Consider the following 20,000-nt stretch of genomic DNA (forward strand, 5'->3'; position numbering starts at 1 on the left):
AACTTATTATATTGTATTAAAGCTTGAAAACTTCTTATCAACCTTTTTTCAAATTAGTTTTAAACAAAAAATAAATAGAACATAGAAAAAAATATAAGTGTTTACAATAAACAACCCTTGAAATATAAATGCCTAATTGGTGGTGTGCAAAGACCTTTTGCTTATAACAATTGCGCAAATATTCAGTCTTTGAATATATTGTCAACTTATGATATATTATTAAATTTATAAGGATACATTAATGCAATCAAATTGTTTAATATAACTTTTGTACCATCTCATTTTTTGCTAGAATTAAAGAAACATAGCTTTGATCAGAGCTAAAAGCATTTTTAACGCCTACAAAAAGCGTGGATATTTTTTTTCAGTGAGCAAATCCAAGTTTTGATGTTATTGTAACATCCTGACCCAATTTATTTAAAATAAGTCTCCATTGTTAATGATTAACTAAACGTGAATGCAATAAAAAAACTTTATTAAAATGCACAAAATTTTATTTATGTTTTTTAGTCAAAAATATATTTTTTTGAACGGCTTTATGGATTCATACTTTTTAATTTTTTTTAAAAGCTTTCAACCCAGTTGCTGATAAGAAATTGTTAGTTAAATAAGCACAGGTTAGAAGTTGACCTTTTAGGTTTCTTAAATAGAATCTATCAAACATTTGGAACACCCCAAATATTTTATAGATTCTATTTAAGAAACCTTTAGGTTACACAAAACTGTAAAAATTAAAATCCTGCAGGTGGCACATGTTCAGAAAAGACATATAAAGGGGGCAAACCTATGAAATTCTAATGTTCAAGTGAAGAAACTTCCAGAAATGCTGCAAATCTCAAACTTTTACATATACTAATATCAAAATAATGATATTCTACCTAAAAAAAAATTTTAATTTTGGAAACTTAGAAAATACAACGCTTTTATGAAATCAACCCTATTTTTATAAATACTATAATAGACACTGCTCTAATGAGCTAGTGTCTCTTGTGCCATCTACTAAATTTCATTCTTGTGTTACTCCTCATTCAATTAATTTGCATCCTTTCACTATGACTGTTACTAAGTGCTCCAAAAATTCTTATTCATCTAGTTTATTTCCTCAAACATCAGTCCTTTGAAATTCACTTGCTTCATCTTTTTTTCCTGATTCATATAATTTGTAACCTATTAAGTCATCTGTTAGTTGTTATCTTGCTATACAAACTTTTTCTTTTCTCTTCCAGTAACTTCCAAATCTAAGTGGTTGCTTGTAGCTTTGTTGGAAGTGAAGATAATAATAATAAAAAAACATTTCCAATGTTGGCCCAACGTATCGTATTAGCTGGGATGTTATGCACGTTAAACTTTTTTTTTGTAACAAAATACTTTTTTTTAGTAATAAAAAAATTACCAATTGAATAAACAAACAAAATGATATAAAATCCCAAAGAAAATAATATAAAATCCTAAAGTGAAATATAAAATTCCAAAGAAATCCCAAATGGTATAAAATCCTAAAGTAAATGATATAAAATCGCAAAGAAGTAAACTAAAAATTAAATTCATCTATAACCAGCAGTAATTTATGTATTAAAAAGTATTTATTACTAATCTAGTTCAAAAACTATGTAATAATATACTGAACATCAAACAAATAAGATAATAAAGGCTATTACCAACCAATTTGTAGAAAATATAATTAAATATTTGTGCTAAGTAATGCAAATAAAAACTTCAATATAATTACCTCACAAATAATTCATAACAATATAATTAACAATAACAAACCATTTAGTTAAACCATAAAAAGTAAATAAGTTTTTCACCAATCAATCATCACCATCGAAACTAGTTAAACTAATCAAGCACACTTTATAAGCTTTTTCATTTAAGCAGAACCTTTTCCACAATTAATAACTGAGTTTTCAATTTTACATGCCAACAATCCAAAAAACATTACACAGAATAATTTTTAAATTATTGGCATGTTTTTAAACTACAGTAAAAACATAATGCAGAACTGCCTTCTATTATTTTAGTCATTAATCAAGAAGAATCAACACAATTATTAATTAAACCATATCCTTGAAGTGTTTTAAACAATAAAAAAACTACAATATAAAATAAGAAGAAACTAGTCAAAAATAAAATAATCTAACACTACCTATTGTAAAATGAATTCTATAAAATTTTGAAACAAAAATATTGCTGAAATTTTTAGGTTTAAGGAACAACCCAAATCAAAACAACATCATAAAACAAAAGTAGCTAAATACAATAGGGGAGACCGGGGCTAGTTGGCTCGGTTTTTACTCTATGAGCTCTGTAGCCCTAACAGTACATTTTTTTAAAAATATTAAAGTGTAGTCTTAAAGAGTATAGATTAGGGTATCTTATAAAATTTGTATTCATTTATAAAAAAAAATTCTTGGGGCCTTTCCGGACCCTCAAAAAAAAAAAAAAATTTGCGCCAACTTACCCCACCACGGGGTAAGTTGGCGCAAACTATAAAAATGATTATTAATGCACTATTAAGTGCAAAATTAATAGAAATTTTTTTAAAATTAATTTTTGCAACAATTTTATCCCAAAATTTAATATTACATTTTGCTGGTACCAAATATTAGTCCGTATAAAAGCCAAACAGTAACCCACCTTTTATCTGTGGAAAAAAAAACTAAACAAAATTTTTTTTTAATTTTTTTGTAAGAATAAATATTTTCAATATTGTTAAAAATAAAAAAAAAATAAAAAAATAATTTTATAAAAATAAATATTTTTTTCCATAGTAAATGCTATGAGCCAACTTACCCCGTGAAAAATTTGTCAACTTACCCCGAAGACTTTTTTTTTAATAAACAGTCTATAGATACTGAAAAACGGCAGCTTTGAAAAAAAAGTCTGACTGGATATAGTAAACCAATTGTGACTGGAACTTTTACAATAATTCTTTTTTTCATACGACTAAATATTTTCTTTGTAAAGTAAAAAGGAAGCGATGTTCTAAAAGTTACGTTTTTGTCCAAAAAACGCATAAATCTCAATATCTCCTATGCGCATGCGCGAATCCTGACAATACTACAGTGAATGATGAAATGGTCAATGAGGAAGTTTCTGAGTAATTTTTGTCACTTTCTGATGAAAGGCTCTAAAGATAAACGCAGTTCGTCAACTTACCCCTGCGGCCAACTAGCCCCGGTCTCCCCTACCTAAAAAGTGCAGCTACATATTACAAGTGTAACAACATTGATCAAGATAATGCAACAAAAACGGTCACAATATTAGCCTCTATAAGTCAAAGGCTTAAGGTCGTTCTCTTTTGCACTAACGTAATGAATGAGCAGTTTGAAGTCGTTAATGGTCACTAATTTCTATTATGGAATGTGCACGTGGAAACACAATGTGAATACAAAAATGCGCAAATAAAATAAGAATAGAAAATTAGAAAACCACTATAAGAAAATTAAAACTTTATTTTTAATCTATTTAGAGTATTTTTAATCTTGTGAAAATATCAAGTAAGATTTATTTGATTTATTGTTTGTAATATTCCACACATCGTTTATAATAAAAATAAATATTAATAATAGAGTAATTTTTAAAATTAGTTTTTGTTTATAAGTATAGTTTTTTTTTATTAACTATTATTTATTTTAACTCAAATTTAAAACGATTCTGTTGTTTAGAATGTTCGCAATCGCATTCGAAAAGGAAACAAAGTAATAACGTCAACGTTTATTAAATGGAAAGTTATTATTCTAATTTATTATTATTTCAAATTATTCTTGTGTTATTTTTTTAAGGTTAAAAAAACGTAATTTAAAAAAGAAATTTTAGAAAAAACTTAAATAATTAATTTGAATAAAAAATATCAAAAAATATAAAAACCACTAACCGTTAATTAAGTTTACCGCGTAACATTTTAAAATGCATATATCAAAACAACGAATCAAAACACTAAATTATACTTCAATACTAAATCAATAAGAAGTTGCGTTTTTGTTTGATATTATTTTTTTATTAATATAAATAGTTAAAAATAAAATCGCGATCTGACAATATACAAGAAGTTTGGAAGTATAAAAATCTACTTCGCTGAAGTAGTTTCATGAGTGTGATACTAATTAAACATTTTTTGACGAAAGAATTATGTAACAAATAAAAAAAGATATAAAAAAATAAAAAGCTTTTTATGAGCGTCGCCTTCAGCAATTTTCATGATCGCGCTCGCCGACGTTATTTCGAGCGCACATAATCACGCTCGATGAAAACATTTTCTAATTTTACGAGCGCGATTTAACACGCTTGACGATTTTCTTCATCACAAGCCCTGATAACATATAAAAGAACATAAGTATTAGTCCTTTTTGACAGTCTCTGAGCTAGTATTTATTACTTTAAAATGTCTGATAAAAACATTAATTTTAACACAAATATTAAAAATTCACTTCATTTTGCAAAAAATATAACTCACCAATAAATATAACTGGCCAATATGATGGCACATAAAAAAGAACCACTGTTACCTAACTAAATTTTGTGTGTAAAGACAACTAGTTTCATCTCTTATCATTGGTATAAACACTTAACTTTGGCACTTTATTTTGGAGCAAAATTCTAAACAATTTATTTTCACCTTACACTATCTTCTATAAAATATAAACTTTATGAAATTATTTCTGAAATTGACTTTTCTTAACTTCAATTATAACACTTTTAGATGAGACAATCCAAATGCAGTCTTTATTAATAATTGTTCCTCTCATAAATAAATGATGCTATTACTTACTTGTTAAAGCCCCTGGAGAGTTCGATGCTTTAGATCTATTTTTTTCTAAGATAGAGAAAGAGATTTAGAGTCTAACTCTATAAAAATACCTACTCTTCTGTCTCCTTATTCTTGTCCTAGAATATTTGACCTTTGAAAATTAGCAATTTTAATATAAATAGTCAATTACGTTTTCCTTTTTAAATATTAACTCATTTATATAAAAATAATAACGTTACCCATGTTACTAAATATAAATAGTCAATTACGTTTTCCTTTTTTAATTATTAACTCATTTATATAAAAATAATAACGTTACCCATGTTACTAAAAATTTTTCTCGCTTAACCCATTTAATTCGCTTTTAACTTTTTCGTTTTCCCGATCTTCGCTTTTAAAATTTTCGATCCTAAAAGTTTTGCTTTAAGGACACCGAACCGCAAAATTTGCATTAAATTCTTGTTACTGCAAAGGCTTCTGGGATGTGTAGTAAAGCCAGATTGTAAACATAAACAACAAATTATTTATAAAAAGTTACAATTTTTACTTTGTTATAGCACATATATATATATATATATATGTAAATATATGTATATATATACATATATATATATATATGTATATATATATATATATATATATATATATGTATATATATATATATGTATATATATATATATATAATATATATATATATATATATATATATATATATATATATATATATATATATATATATATATATATATATATCTCTTTCTCTCTCTCTCTCTCTCTCTCTCTCTCTCTCTCTCTCTACATATATATATATATATATATATATATATATATTATATATATATATTATATATATATATATATATATATATATATATATATATATATATATATATATATATATATATATATATATATATATATATATATATATATTATGTTAGTGTATTCTACAAATAGAGTGCTCAATGTTCTTAAAGAACAAGGTCATCTTCCTGATAAGCCTAATGATAGCAAAACAACTTGTTGAAAATATTTAGATAAGTGTTTTTACTAATATATATATATATATATATATATATATATATATATATATATATATATATATATATATATATATATATATATATATATATATATATTTATATATATAGACGGGTTGGAATTGTTTTGAATTTGTCCGTTGATGTACGCATGCGCAAACTCTTGGCAGTCAAAACAAATCGTTGTTGGTTAATTTTTTGCTGGACTTCGTATGAAACTTCTGAAGATGTGGTCAAAATCTTCGTATTTTAGCATGTTAAACGATAGTGATCAATTAGATTACAAGAAGAAATTAACATTAACAACCAAGGAAACGTTACCGGACCAGTATCCAATCGATAAACGATCGAACTGAAGCCAATAAGACTGCTGTTACTAGTAAACTGTATCAATGGAACCAAGTAAAGAGAAAGGCTGAAGCATCATCATTGCAAATTATATCCTTTAATAGACCAAAATCTAATGATTTACCATGTGAAATAAGATCAGCTAAAAGTACTGTAAAAATTATTCCATCAATGCAGAAGAATCCGTAAAAAATTTGGGTCTAGATAAAGTTCAAGAACAACCAAAGGTTATACCTAAAGCAGCGTATTTTAATTACGTATTGTCTAAGAAAAATACTGACGGTATATTGATATCTGATGTGACAGAAGAAAATCTATGTCCAGAACCTTTAACAAGTCTGTTTGATTGATTGAAGCAATTAATTTAGATGATTCTGTTTTAATAGAGAGATGTTTTTTAAAATACAAAAAATACAAATTAACTTACACCTCAAGTTCATTTGATTTTTTTATCTGAAATTACTAAACTGTAGAGTTTATCCAGTACATTGAAAATTCACAGAGCAGGGAGACTTACAGCCTCTAATTTTTATGAAGTTATGCATTTCAAATATAACAACTCAAGTAAGTCATTGCTTAATAAGCTAATGTGTTATACGAAAGCACATAACACACCTTCCTTAACTTATGGCAAAGAAATGGAATGTAACACTATGAAACCATTATGAAAGAAAAACACAAAAACTTCCAATTGACAACTTCAGACCTTCACATTTTATACAATAAACCATACTTAGGAGCTTCACCTGACTATAGTAAGCTGTTCTTGCCATACTGTCGGTTTGCTAGAAATAAAGTGTCCATTCAATTATCGAAATGGTTTAGTGAATTGGGAAACAGATAAAAATTTCCCTATTGATTCATTTGAAAACATGAAGAAAAATCATAAATATTATGCACAAGTGCAGGGTTAACTATATGTTCTAAATAAAGAATATTATGATTTTTTTGTTTGGGCTTCAAATCATTATTTATTAGTTCGAGTTACAAGAGACTTTGAGTTTATTGATGAAATGATGCCTTTGCTCTGGAAATTATTCATTGAGTGTTTACCTCCTGAAGTTGTTACATACAAAAATGATTTATGTTTAGACAATTTGGTCTAAAAATATAAAATAATCGTGCAGACAGAAGAACCCTATTAAACATAATTTTATTTCAAGCAACTGTTGCATATCCAGGAACCAACTGGAGCTTGTGTAATTTTCACACAAGAATAATGAAACCACTCAACTTTACAACCTGGTTTATCACATGCTATCATTGGTTCAAAACAGGGTCTTTTATAAATACAGTAATACTTTTGTTTATTGTCTAAACATAAATCATTTTTGTATGTAACAACTTCAGGAGGTAAACACTCAATGAATAATTTCCAGAGCAAAGGCATCATTTCATCAATAAACTCAAAGTCTCTTGTAACTCGAACTAATAAATAATGATTTGAAGCCCAAACAAAAAAATCATAATATTCTTTATTCAGAACATATAGTTAACCCTGCACTTGTGCATAATATTTATGATTTTTCTTCATGTTTTCAAATGAATCAATAGGGAAATTTTTATCTGTTTCCCAATTCACTAAACCATTTCGATAATTGAATGGACACTTTATTTCTAGCAAACCGACAGTATGGCAAGAACAGCTTACTATAGTCAGGTGAAGCTCCTAAGTATGGTTTATTGTATAAAATGTGAAGGTCTGAAGTTGTCAATTGGAAGTTTTTGTGTTTTTCTTTCATAATGGTTTCATAGTGTTACATTCCATTTCTTTGCCATAAGTTAAGGAAGGTGTGTTATGTGCTTTCGTATAACACATTAGCTTATTAAGCAATGACTTACTTGAGTTGTTATATTTGAAATGCATAACTTCATAAAAATTAGAGGCTGTAATTCTCCCTGCTCTGTGAATTTTCAATGTACTGGATAAACTCTACAGTTTAGTAATTTCAGATAAAAAAATCAAATGAACTTGAGGTGTAAGTTAATTTGTATTTTTTGTATTTTAAAAAACATCTCTCTAATAAAACAGAATCATCTAAATTAATTGCTTCAATCAATCAAACAGACTTGTTAAAGGTTCTGGACATAGATTTTCTTCTGTCACATCAGATATCAATATACCGTCAGTATTTTTCTAAGACAATACGTAATTAAAATACGCTGCTTTAGGTATAACCTTTGGTTGTTCTTGAACTTTATCTAGACCCAAATTTTTTACGAATTCTTCTGAGTTGATGGAATAATTTTTACAGTACTTTTAGCTGATCTTATTTCACATGGTAAATCATTAGGTTTTGGTCTATTAAAGGATATATTTTGCAATGATGATGCTTCAGCCTTTCTCTTTACTTGGTTCCATTGATACAGTTTACTAGTAACAGCAGTCTTATTGGCTTCAGTTCGATCGTTTATCGATTGGATACTGGTCCGGTAACGTTTCCTTGGTTGTTAATGTTAATTTCTTCTTGTAATCTAATTGATCACTATCGTTTAACATGCTAAAATACGAAGATTTTGACCACATCTTCAGAAGTTTCATACGAAGTCCAGCAAAAAATTAACCAACAACGATTTGTTTTGACTGCCAAGAGTTTGCGCATGCGTACATCAACGGACAAATTCAAAACAATTCCAACCCGTCTATACATACATATATATAAATATATATACATGTACATTTATATACATGTATATATATATATATTTGTATATATATGTATATATATATATATATATATATATATATATATATATATATATATATATATATATATATATATATATATATATATATGTAAATATATTATCTACCTTAGCATATTTGTGTAACAAATTATTACCATATTTTTGTTACATTAATTAAATATGCCAAACCCGCAGTCGATGTAGTAACTCTCCTCTGAGAGTCAGGTTATTTGTCAATCAATGTATGTACTGAAGCACTGGCAGCAGGCTTTTTCAGTATGATGTCACACTGCTCACCTAAACCAGCAGTGTAATATATATATATATATATATATATATATATATATATATATATATATATATATATATATATATATATATATATATATATATATATATATTTATATATATATATATTTATATATATATATATGTATATATATATATATATATATATATATATATATATATATATATATATATATATATATATATATATATATATATATATATATATATATATATATATATATATATATACAGGGTGTTCGGGATAAATTTGACATATTTATAATTGATTATATTTTTTTGTAGATTAGAGGTATACACACTACAGGTCATTTAAAAGTTTGAACCCTTCTTCATTCATATACAAGATGTCAGAAAGGATGGATGACTGGAACCTACCTGAATCATGGAAGAGAATAACTTGCATCATAATGATTCGTGCCGGCCATCAAAATAAGGATATTATGACTGCTGCCCAATGCTCCCTGAACACAGTAAAAACAATCATGTATGAACTAGAGACTTGCAATGGTGACTACGAGGATGTAGTAAGAAGAAAGATTCCTAGCAGACGATCTGATTGCGTTCGTACAGCAGAATTCCTTGCAAGTCTGCAGGAACAGGTGTTGAAGAACCCTGGCATTGGAATTCGGGCTTTGTCACGTGAAATGAATGTTGCATCCTCTACTATGAAGCTTGCACTCAATGAAGACCTTCGCTACTACTCATACAAGGGCCACAAAGGTCAGCTACTCACAGAAAAGGCCTGTGAAAAACGTTTGATAAACGCGAAGAAACTTCTAAACAAAGTGAAACATCCTGTAGAACCACAAACAATCTGGTTTTTTTCTGATGAGAAAAACTTTTGCCAGGATCAAAAACACAACACGCAGAATAACAGGTGGCTTGCATGCAGTACAAAGGACATTCCTCGTGTAATGCAGACTAAATTTCCCCAAACTGTGATGGTTTTCGGATGTGTATCCTCTGAAGGCGATGTGATGGCTCCGCATTTTTTCCAAGAGGGCCTCAGGTTGACTTCAGATGGCTACATGGAGTTGCTGAACACTGTAGTCAAGCTCTGGATAACAAGGGTAGCCAATTGTAGGCTGTATGTATGGCAGCAAGATTCGGCCCCTTGCCATACCTCTGTGAAAAGTCAAAAATGGTTGTCTGAAAATTTCTACGACTTTATCAGTCCAAATGTTTGGCCTCCAAACTCCCCAGACCTTAACCCCATGGATTATTTTGTATGGGGCGCAGTTGAAAAAGACACCAATTGCACTTCCAGTAATACAAAAGCCCAGTTAGTGGATAAAATTAAAACAGTTTTTGAGGCCCTTCCCAGGGAGACCGTAGCATTAGCTTGTTCGAAACTCCGAAGCAGGATTGAAGCAGTGATCAATGCTAATGGTGGTTATTTTGAGTGAATTTTGTTCATAGTATTGTAATTTACTATGCCTGTAATTTTTTTGTCAACTCATTAAATTTAATAGATTCAAAGAAGATTTTCCTTTTTCTTTCGAAACTGTCAAATTTATCCCGAACACCCTGTATATATATATATAATATATTATTAAACAATCATTACTATCTATATATTTGCCTTTACTCAATAATACCTCTTGTACAACTTTCGTGCTATTTTACTCCAAACATATAATCACTATAATAATAATTTTTACTATATTGTAAACAGTACTTTTTTTGTGTGAATTATATTGAAATATATATATATATATATATATATATATATATATATATATATATATTATATATATATATATATATATATATATATATATATATATATATATATATATATATATATATATATATATATATATAATATATATATATAGATGCACATATAAACATATGTAAAGACATTACATTATATAAATATGTATGCATAATTTTTTATTTTAGATATAGACATTAATAAAACAGTTGTAAATAAAAACAAAGCAGGAATCATTACAGTTTTTAAAGAAAACTGCAATTATACTTTCATATATAATCTTAAATCAAAACATGGATTATATTTGATACACGACTTTGTTGATATACGCATTTATTATTATGTTAATTTTCACAATCGTGACTTAGCTCATGCTATAAAAATTGTTTGTATTATTCATAAATAGTAAAATATTATATTTAGTTGGAAAATGTTTATTCGTTTTTTTGAAATGTGCCAAAATCGAAATTACAAGTTTTGATATTTACGATAATTACAATATGCTTAACAATTTTTATTTTATATTTAAGATGAGGAAAATAAAAATAACATATATTTATAAAAACATAAAAAATAAAAATGAAAGCATATTAACACGGAACGTTTAAGTTATTCTATACTAACAGAGCTCAATAAACAATTCATACAGCAGTTGTATAATTTTGGGCTATATTATAAACCTTCTATCATACTGCAGAGGGTAATTAAGAGTTGAAACGTACATATGTTTAAAAAAAAACATGTTCATATAAATAATATTTTTAGTAAACCTATTAGTGATAGGTTTACTTTGTTAAACAGTGTAACATTGTTTGTAAACAGTATAAAAATGTAACATTTTGAAAACATTTAGAATATATAAGAATAAAAATAGTGCTTCATGGTATTTTTAATGTTTGTATTTTTTTTATATTTTGAACAATAAAAATAACATTAAATGTTGTTTTTATGATTCAAAATATAACAAAAATACAAACATTAAAAATGGCATAAAAAGGTATTTTTATACATATATATTTCATCGTTTTTTCAATAAACCATTTGATTTTTAAGTAAAATAATATTGCTGCCATATTTTATTGAAGCATTATTGTTTAAAATAAGTTAAAACCATCTTTACAAAAGCATTATTCTTTACAAAACGTCTTAGCGTAAATATTATTGTTTATAAATCTGGCTGTACTAGACATCCCAGAATCCCCGTTTGCTAAATTACAAAAAAAACTTGCAAGTTGTACACCACTGGCTTAACATCTCCTACTTTTGTTTTTTAAATATATTTTGTGTTACGTATTTATGGACGATCCATAAATACATTTCTAATAATTAATGAATGCATGTATTTTATTCTTTTTTAGAAAGATTAAAATAAAGCATAATATATACACTACCTCCGCCAAATTTAAGCATAAAATTTGCTTTTACTGTAATCAGAGTCGTATATTTATAAAAATTTTATTAAATATTTTATAAGATTTCATTATTTAAGTGCATTATACTTGGTATTTTTTCAATTTTCTCTATATAATTTATTATTTTATTTTTATATTTTTTTCAGAAGACCTTAAAAACATGAATAAAAAAATACAACAAACAAAGAAAACTTCAGAACTCAGCTTATCAAATTGATATATTCATTTAAAACGACAATGACCAGTAACAAGTAAGTTGTAGAAAGAATTTTAAATAAAATAAAGAGGAAAAAAAATAAGAACAAAAAAAAAAGAAAAGAAAGGAAAATAAAGCACAAATAAGTAAAGAAAATAATAATAGTTGCAATAATAATATAATAAAAATAGTAATAATATTAATAATTATGTGAATAAAAAAAACATTACAAATAGTACCTATAACATAGTAACTATAACGATAACTTTACTAAAAATTATAACTAACAATAAAAACTATGGTAAAAATAATTATAGTAAAGTTTATAACTATGACAGAAATTATTAAAATAAACATAACATTAGCAAAAATAAGGACAATGACCATAAAACTATTACTACAATTGAAACACTATCACTATCATTATAAATTATATTAATAAGATTTATAAAACAAAGATAAATTAATGATAATAGTAATATTAGTAGTAGAGTTAAAAAAGACAGCATAAAATAAAAATAATAATAGTTTTATAAATACAGTAATATAAAAAAAGCAACAATAATAATAGATAAAATTAATATTCATTAAGTATATACTCAAATAAAAATTTCTTAATTTGGTTTCGATTGAAAAGAAGAATGTTGGTAATAAAAGGGTATTTAATTATAATCATTTTTTTATAAATGTATTGTTTGGTTCCAGTGAGAAATACGTTGATGTTTTATAGAGAGCTTGCCATATTTAATAGTGTTGAAAAAGGAAGTGTACAAGTTAAAATTTTCAGTATTTCAAGTGTACTATTTGTGTTTCACTTGTTTTAATAAATAAATTGTTGAACGAATTTATTAGTTTATTTTGAAGAAAATCAAACACAAAGAGACAATTATAAAGCTTTACACTTTATCTTGAAATTTTAAAATTTTTAATTCAGGAAACCTGTTTTGGATATTAGATCGTAAAGGAGAAAATATCATAATTCTTATGGAAGTGCTGTTTATACGAAGTAATAGAAAGCTACCTTTTTGATCCCAAACAGTGCAACAATAACTTAGATGTGAGGAGAACAAGGAATAGTAAATTGATATTAGAATGTGGTTGATCAATTATATTACATTGACAACATTTGCTAACACATTCTTCAACGTCTTTTCTTAATACGTGTGGAAGTCTTCGTTGCACTGTAAACATTGTCTGATTAACGCCGAAATGATGCTTTGAGTGACAATTATGAATGTCTTCAGCAATACTTACTCCACATTGTTCTTAAGTAATTCTTCGTGAAAACTCATTTAACTCAGAACTCTTGTCAACATGTCAGCTTTGTTTTTACAGGAAGGAACCCATTTCAACGTGATGTTTATATTATATTTTTTTATCAAGTCTTGCAATAGAGAAAGTCTTCTTTTAATATGCATTTCTGATAATCCATTTGATTGAACCCTATGACTTTCAGTCAGCATACTTTTTAACCATCCATGAACAGTTACTGAATCAGTGAATACTGACAAATTCTTTATATCCCACTTAGCAGCTAAGTTTATCCCTTGCACCACAACATCAAATTCAACAATATTAATATGCATGACATCATTTATACTTTGAAGCCAGGCTGCATCCTCAATCATTACGCCATCATATTCTATAGCAACCTCAATTGCCATGCTGCTTGCATCACACCACAATGTTGCTCCATTTTGAATCCCTTCAATATTCCATTTCCCTCTCACAGAGTCACTAACTTCCAATCGGCGCAATGTTTTGATCAACCATGACTGAGCTTGATCTCCAATTAGATCATCCTAAGCATCTCCTTGACTATGAAATTTTATAAAACTGCAGGCATTTCTGAGTCACCCTCCAACAGGATAATGACTTAATAAGTGTCCACATATTAAAAAAAGTTTCTGTTGTGTTACTTTTTCAGTTTTACTTTCATGTTACTTTTTCAGTTTTTTTTTAATTTCTAAGTAGTTGCAAACCCAACACTAGTACAGTATCGCATTGCTCCTGCTCTTTGGTTGCCAATCCATAACTCGCCAAATGGTTTTTCGACCTTTTCAACTGATGTCTTTTCCAAATTAACGATTATATTGTCAATGTAGTGGTCAGTTGCTTCCTTAATACCTGCATCAAGATTCAACACACTGCCTAAGATTGAAGACATTTTTTTTGGGGGAGAATTTAACCCAAAACCAAGACATGTAAGATTATGTATTTTTCTTCTTTGTAGACTACCCTCTAATGCTCCCACAAACTCGGATCGATGTGTATTTGCATATAGGCGCATCTAAGATCAGGCGTTGCAAATTTGTCACCAACAGTTCTCCATTTTCTAACCTTTTCATCACATGCGCCACTTGAGGCATTATGTGAATTAACATACTGATTTAATTTGTCCAGAACAGGTTGTATCTTTCCTTTACTTTCCTGCTCAACAGCCATTAATAAGACAATCCCTTCTGTACTTTTTTCTTCTTTATTGCATGGTTTCAACCAGCCATTTTTCACCCATAAGTCTCATCATTAAATTGATGTATCAACTGGTGTTTTACCTTGTACTGCGCGACATAGTTTCTTAGTTGTGGTTGACCTTGTTTCCATTTATATTTAGCAGTCCACTTTGTACCATCAAAATAAGCATCAAAACCCTTGTCCTTTATTCCAACAGCTTGTTTCTCTGTATAAATTGAAACAAAACCAAATTCAATTTTTCCATTTTACAAGTGCACTCCTCCATAGCAATTAATGACATCCATACCAATAATAGCATCAATACCATTGACAACACTTTTTAGAATCATTACTGATGTTTTGAGTTTTTTTCCTTCAATGATTAATGTAACTGTAGCTTCTCCTTCTGTTTTCACAAAATCTCCATTAACAGCTAACACTATTAGTTCATTTCTTCTGATATGAACACTGGCTTTCTGAGCCATGTTGTTTGAAATAATAGTTCGAGTACATCCGCTGTCAACCAGTGCTTTTCCTGCAAAGGTGTTCACCTGCACAGTGCATGTTGGAAGCGCTGTCAGATGTTTAGGGAAACAACTGGCGCTGGCAATTCCCCATTTGAGCTTCCCTGATGCAACAAACAAAATCTTGCAATGTGCCCAGATTTTCCACATCGGAAACATTTTATTCCATCACTAACAATTTGTTTCTTCAAAAAACAGATTTGAACAACATGTCCAGGCTTGCCACAATTGTAGCAGTTAAAATCAGTAGTGGATGGTTTCTTAACATTTTTATAGAACCCAGAGATTGTTGCTGAAGCATAGTCTTTTTTTTTTTTCCACCATGAGTACTTTTGCATGGTTTAATGCATCCTGTGAAGTGATCCCAAATATTTTCACTTGTGCTCATAGCTGCTTTGAAATTTTATTTTATTTTTTGGCTCTCCCCAAGTTGCTCATATAATGAATGAACATACTGCCTTCAAGAAATAATGGAATGATCAATGAAAGATTGCCCATCTTTTGCAGCCTCCCACCAGTTTGATCTTTTTCAGCCACACTACACTATCTCCAGATTCATTAAATATTCCAATCACTTTTGCCATGGATGCTATTCTGCCGAAATAGCTTGTTAATACGACAACTTTGTTTAAAAAAGTATAAGTAAACAAAGTTGAGTCAAAATTTTTATTTTGACTCAACTCTGTTTACTTTTATTTTATTTATTAAATTCTGTTTACAACTTTTATACAGAAACAAATATTCTTGAGGGCGTAATTATGTACAAAAATAGCTTATGACTTGACTAATAAATTAACTTTAATAATATTGAAAAGGATTTTATAAACGTAACAATAGAGTTTTATAACGATCGCCAGTAGAGTTTATAGAACTATTATGTTTATTATGGTTTTCATTTTATACTGTGCATTTAACAACACCAAGAATATGATATATTATTATTAGATACTTAATATTATTATAAATATAATAATATTATATTTAATAACTTAAAATAATAACTTATTAAATGGTTGATATCATATTATTTTTAAATGTCTTAAAAACGAAATGTCAAAACAATTTCTATTTTATTTTTAGTTTCCCTTTATTTAAATTTTTTCAAGTTTATACGTTTTTTTATAAGTAATTTTTTACAGTCATAATGTTATTGCATATTAGTTATCATTAATTTGCATGTGCTTTGCAAATGTGTGAAAAATTGTTTTGAATTAATAAAAAACTGATAAAATTCAATAAGCATCTTTGACATATCTAAATGTTATATATCTTATTAACTAGAATAAAAGTTATTTAAAAATAAAACTCCCTTATAATTTAATAAAAAATTATTTGAATAAAAAAAAATTAAAAGAATGGAAAATAAAATTGCCATATTCATGGCTGGCGACATGGGTTTTGAAGTAAAGTGCACCTCCATTTACATCAGTGCACTATCTATTTCTAAAAACATGTCCTCTATATCTAGAATTTCTCTTTAAAAAAAAAAAAGGGCCTTAAGAAAAAAAGTGTGGGGTACCCCCCTCCTCCACTTTGTTGGCCCTGTTATTTGACATACCCTTTAATTTGACGTTCGTCAATAAATATAGAAACAACATCAATGTTTATAAAAAAAATGATTTGTTGTGCCCTGCATGTATATATATATATATATATATATATATGTATATATATATATATATATATATATATATATATATATATATATATATATATATATATATATATATATATATATATATATATACACACACACACACTCTTGCTTGGTCTTTTTTAATTTTACCATTGTTGGGTCAGTTTTAGGTTTTTTTTTTTTTTTTAATTTTATTAAAGATGGGAAAATATTTAAAAAGTTTTTAGTTTTTATTATTGAATAGACTGTCTGCCCTAACCAAACCCTCAGTCGCTAAATCTGTAGTTAAGCGGCGTAAAATAGTTTTATTTTTTTGCTTGTTGAGACTTGCTCTAAGTGGTGTGGTTATTAGCATAAACATGCGAAATATTTTAATGTCCTTTTAGTTCGTTTTTTTTTAAGTTTTTTTTTATTATTTGATAGACTGCCTGGCCTAACTAAACCCTCAGTTGATGTAGCGGCACTTTGTTGTAGCAGCAGGCTATTAGATAGTCGATGTAGCAGCACTCCCTTGTAGCAGGAGGCTATAAGATAGTCAATGTAGCAGCACTCCCTTTTAACAAAAGGCTATAAGATAGTCGATGTATGTACTGAAGCAAATAAATGTTCCTTATTTATATTAAAAACTTCGCTTGTTGCAAGACTTGCTCAAAGTGGTGACTTTTTAATATAAACAAGGAATATTTATTGGCTTCAGTACATACATTGAAAAAAAACGTACATACTTTATGGATGACCCCTAAGTAAAATACGGCATAAAGTATATAGCATATAGTAATTAGCATAAAGTATATAGTATACTATGGTGCTTCAAAATGGCTGGTGTTGCACCATACTGAACTCTCAAACATGAGGGCTTTTTTCTATACATATCAGCTTCTGTACACAAAGATGATTTAGTACTTCTGCTTCTTTAAACACATCTGCTTATTTATGAGGACCAGTAAATTTTTCTCTATATAAAGCAGTTATCAAATCTTGATATTTGATTTTCAATGGAATTCTATAAAAATGTTAACTAATAAAACAAAAAAATCACCATAGTAATATCATATATGTAAATCATCATAATAATATCATATATGCTATTACTCTTGTGATTTTTTTATCTTATTAGTCAATATTTTTATAGAATATACTTAAATGATATATATCATTGCCTTGTGAAATTTCTTGCTTGGTGTAGCTTAACGTACCTATGAAAAGTAATGCCATCAGCACGATCTCTTGCATCCATAGGCGAAACAAGTAATGTCAACTTTTATATCTTTTTATCAAATTTATAGCTTACAATCAGTATAGATCATGTAAAGTTTAATAAATATGTATTTAGTTATTAGTTGCTCTGTTTCTTTAAGAAATCTCTATTTTTTTTCTTTTTTAAAGTAAAATTTTTTTTAGATAAGTTTGAGTAAATTTTTTCAGCGCATTTTTAAATTTTGAAAACATGTTAAAAGCTGTGGTCAAATTGTAAAAACAAAGTATTTTTTGCACGGTCATATAATTGCATGTGATTGCATGTCTTCCTGTGAAACACTGATATAGTAAAAAAATAAAAGAAATTCTACAGTAATTTATGATGAAAAAAAAACTTTTATATAATAATAAGTAACTAAACAAATTCTTTAATAATCTATAATAATCAAAAAATATATACTTTGATAAAAAAATATTTTTTTTTAGATTTCTTATCAAAATTCTACAATGACGTCATTGATTAAAACTCCTTGGAATTAGATGGGCTTGAATAAATCATAAAGTCTAAAGATTGCGGCATATATTTTAAAGACTTTGAGGAACTGGCTAACATGTAGGCTGGCACAGATGTATTTTTAATACATTGTTTCCAGTTTCGGATCTTGAATGCTGGATCTTCTTGACTCAATGCATGGGTTTAGCTTGTTTTTTATGAATCATTTACCTTTTCTACTTGACTTATATCTTGCTTCTGATCCTAGTCAGTGCTCAGTTTCACCACATTTACCCTTAGGTGCTTCTGATCACGGTTTGATCTCTCTAAAACCATTATCTGATTCTTCATTATCAGGATCCCCCTATCCTCGTACCTCTTACAACTACCTTAAAGCTGACTGGGACTCTCTCCGGGATTTTCTTCATAATGGCCCTGGTAGAAATCTTTTGTCTTCTTGCTGACTAATGTGCTTCTTACATAACTTCGTTGATTCAAGCTGGCATGGAATCTTTTATTCCAACTTGACAGTTCCAGGTCAAGCCTCACTCTTCTCCATGGTTTTCCTCTCATTGTGCTGCTGCATTTTTCTATTGAAACCGTTACTTCCATATCTATCAGCAAAACAATTCTTCAGAAAACAGATGTTACTATTACTACTGCTATTACTGGTTACTATTGCTAGAAACCATTGTAAAAAGACTTTTGACTAACACCAAGGCCCACTATTCTCAGGTCATGAAATCTTGTATTTCATCATGAAAGTTAGGCTCTCGCGATTTCTAGAAAATCTTTAACAGTGTCAATAATAAGGGCAAATCTATTATTCCACCTCTCTTGTATGGTTCAGACTTTGTCACCTCACTTAAAGACAAAGCTTGTTGACAAATTGTTTACTAAGAACTTTTCATCAATATCATCTCTTGATTCCGCTAGTTGCGTTCTACCTGATATAGCCATCATTCATATTGATCGCTTGCTTGGCATTCCTATCACTCCAGCTTCTGTATCAAAAGTGATTTTATGCTTACACTCTTCTACAGGTTGTAGCCTGGACAATGTATCTGTTATAGTCTTGCAAAAGTGTTTTCCGGAGCTGTTGTCCATACTTTCAAAACTATTTAATAAGTGCTTATCAGAGTCTTTTTTCCAGCTTGCTGGAAAGCAGCATCCGTTATCCCTATTTTCAAAAATTCTGGAGAGCAATCTGACTCATCTAACTACTGTCCCATC

The 20,000-nt window shown here is 28.1% G+C and overlaps 2 protein-coding genes across 2 annotated transcripts in view; both read left to right on the forward strand.

Annotated features, from left to right (window-relative positions):
- The first annotated feature begins 9,482 nt into the window (after nt 1-9,482).
- On the forward strand, nt 9,483-10,544 carry LOC136086334 (uncharacterized). The gene has a single exon (XM_065808629.1). It carries the CDS (start codon nt 9,483-9,485, stop codon nt 10,542-10,544), a length of 1,062 nt encoding a protein of 353 aa, XP_065664701.1.
- A 1,867-nt stretch (nt 10,545-12,411) lies between these two features.
- Nucleotides 12,412-20,000, forward strand: part of LOC136085949 (NACHT, LRR and PYD domains-containing protein 3-like) — a 33,241-nt gene continuing 25,652 nt past the window's right edge. Inside the window, exon 1 of the mRNA XM_065807983.1 lies at nt 12,412-12,518. Within this exon, the coding sequence (XP_065664055.1) occupies nt 12,518 (1 nt within the window). The 5' untranslated portion in view covers nt 12,412-12,517. The remainder of the gene's footprint in view (nt 12,519-20,000) is intronic.

This window comes from Hydra vulgaris, chromosome 10 (assembly GCF_038396675.1).
Source record: "Hydra vulgaris chromosome 10, alternate assembly HydraT2T_AEP".
NCBI classification, from domain to species: domain Eukaryota; kingdom Metazoa; phylum Cnidaria; class Hydrozoa; order Anthoathecata; family Hydridae; genus Hydra; species Hydra vulgaris.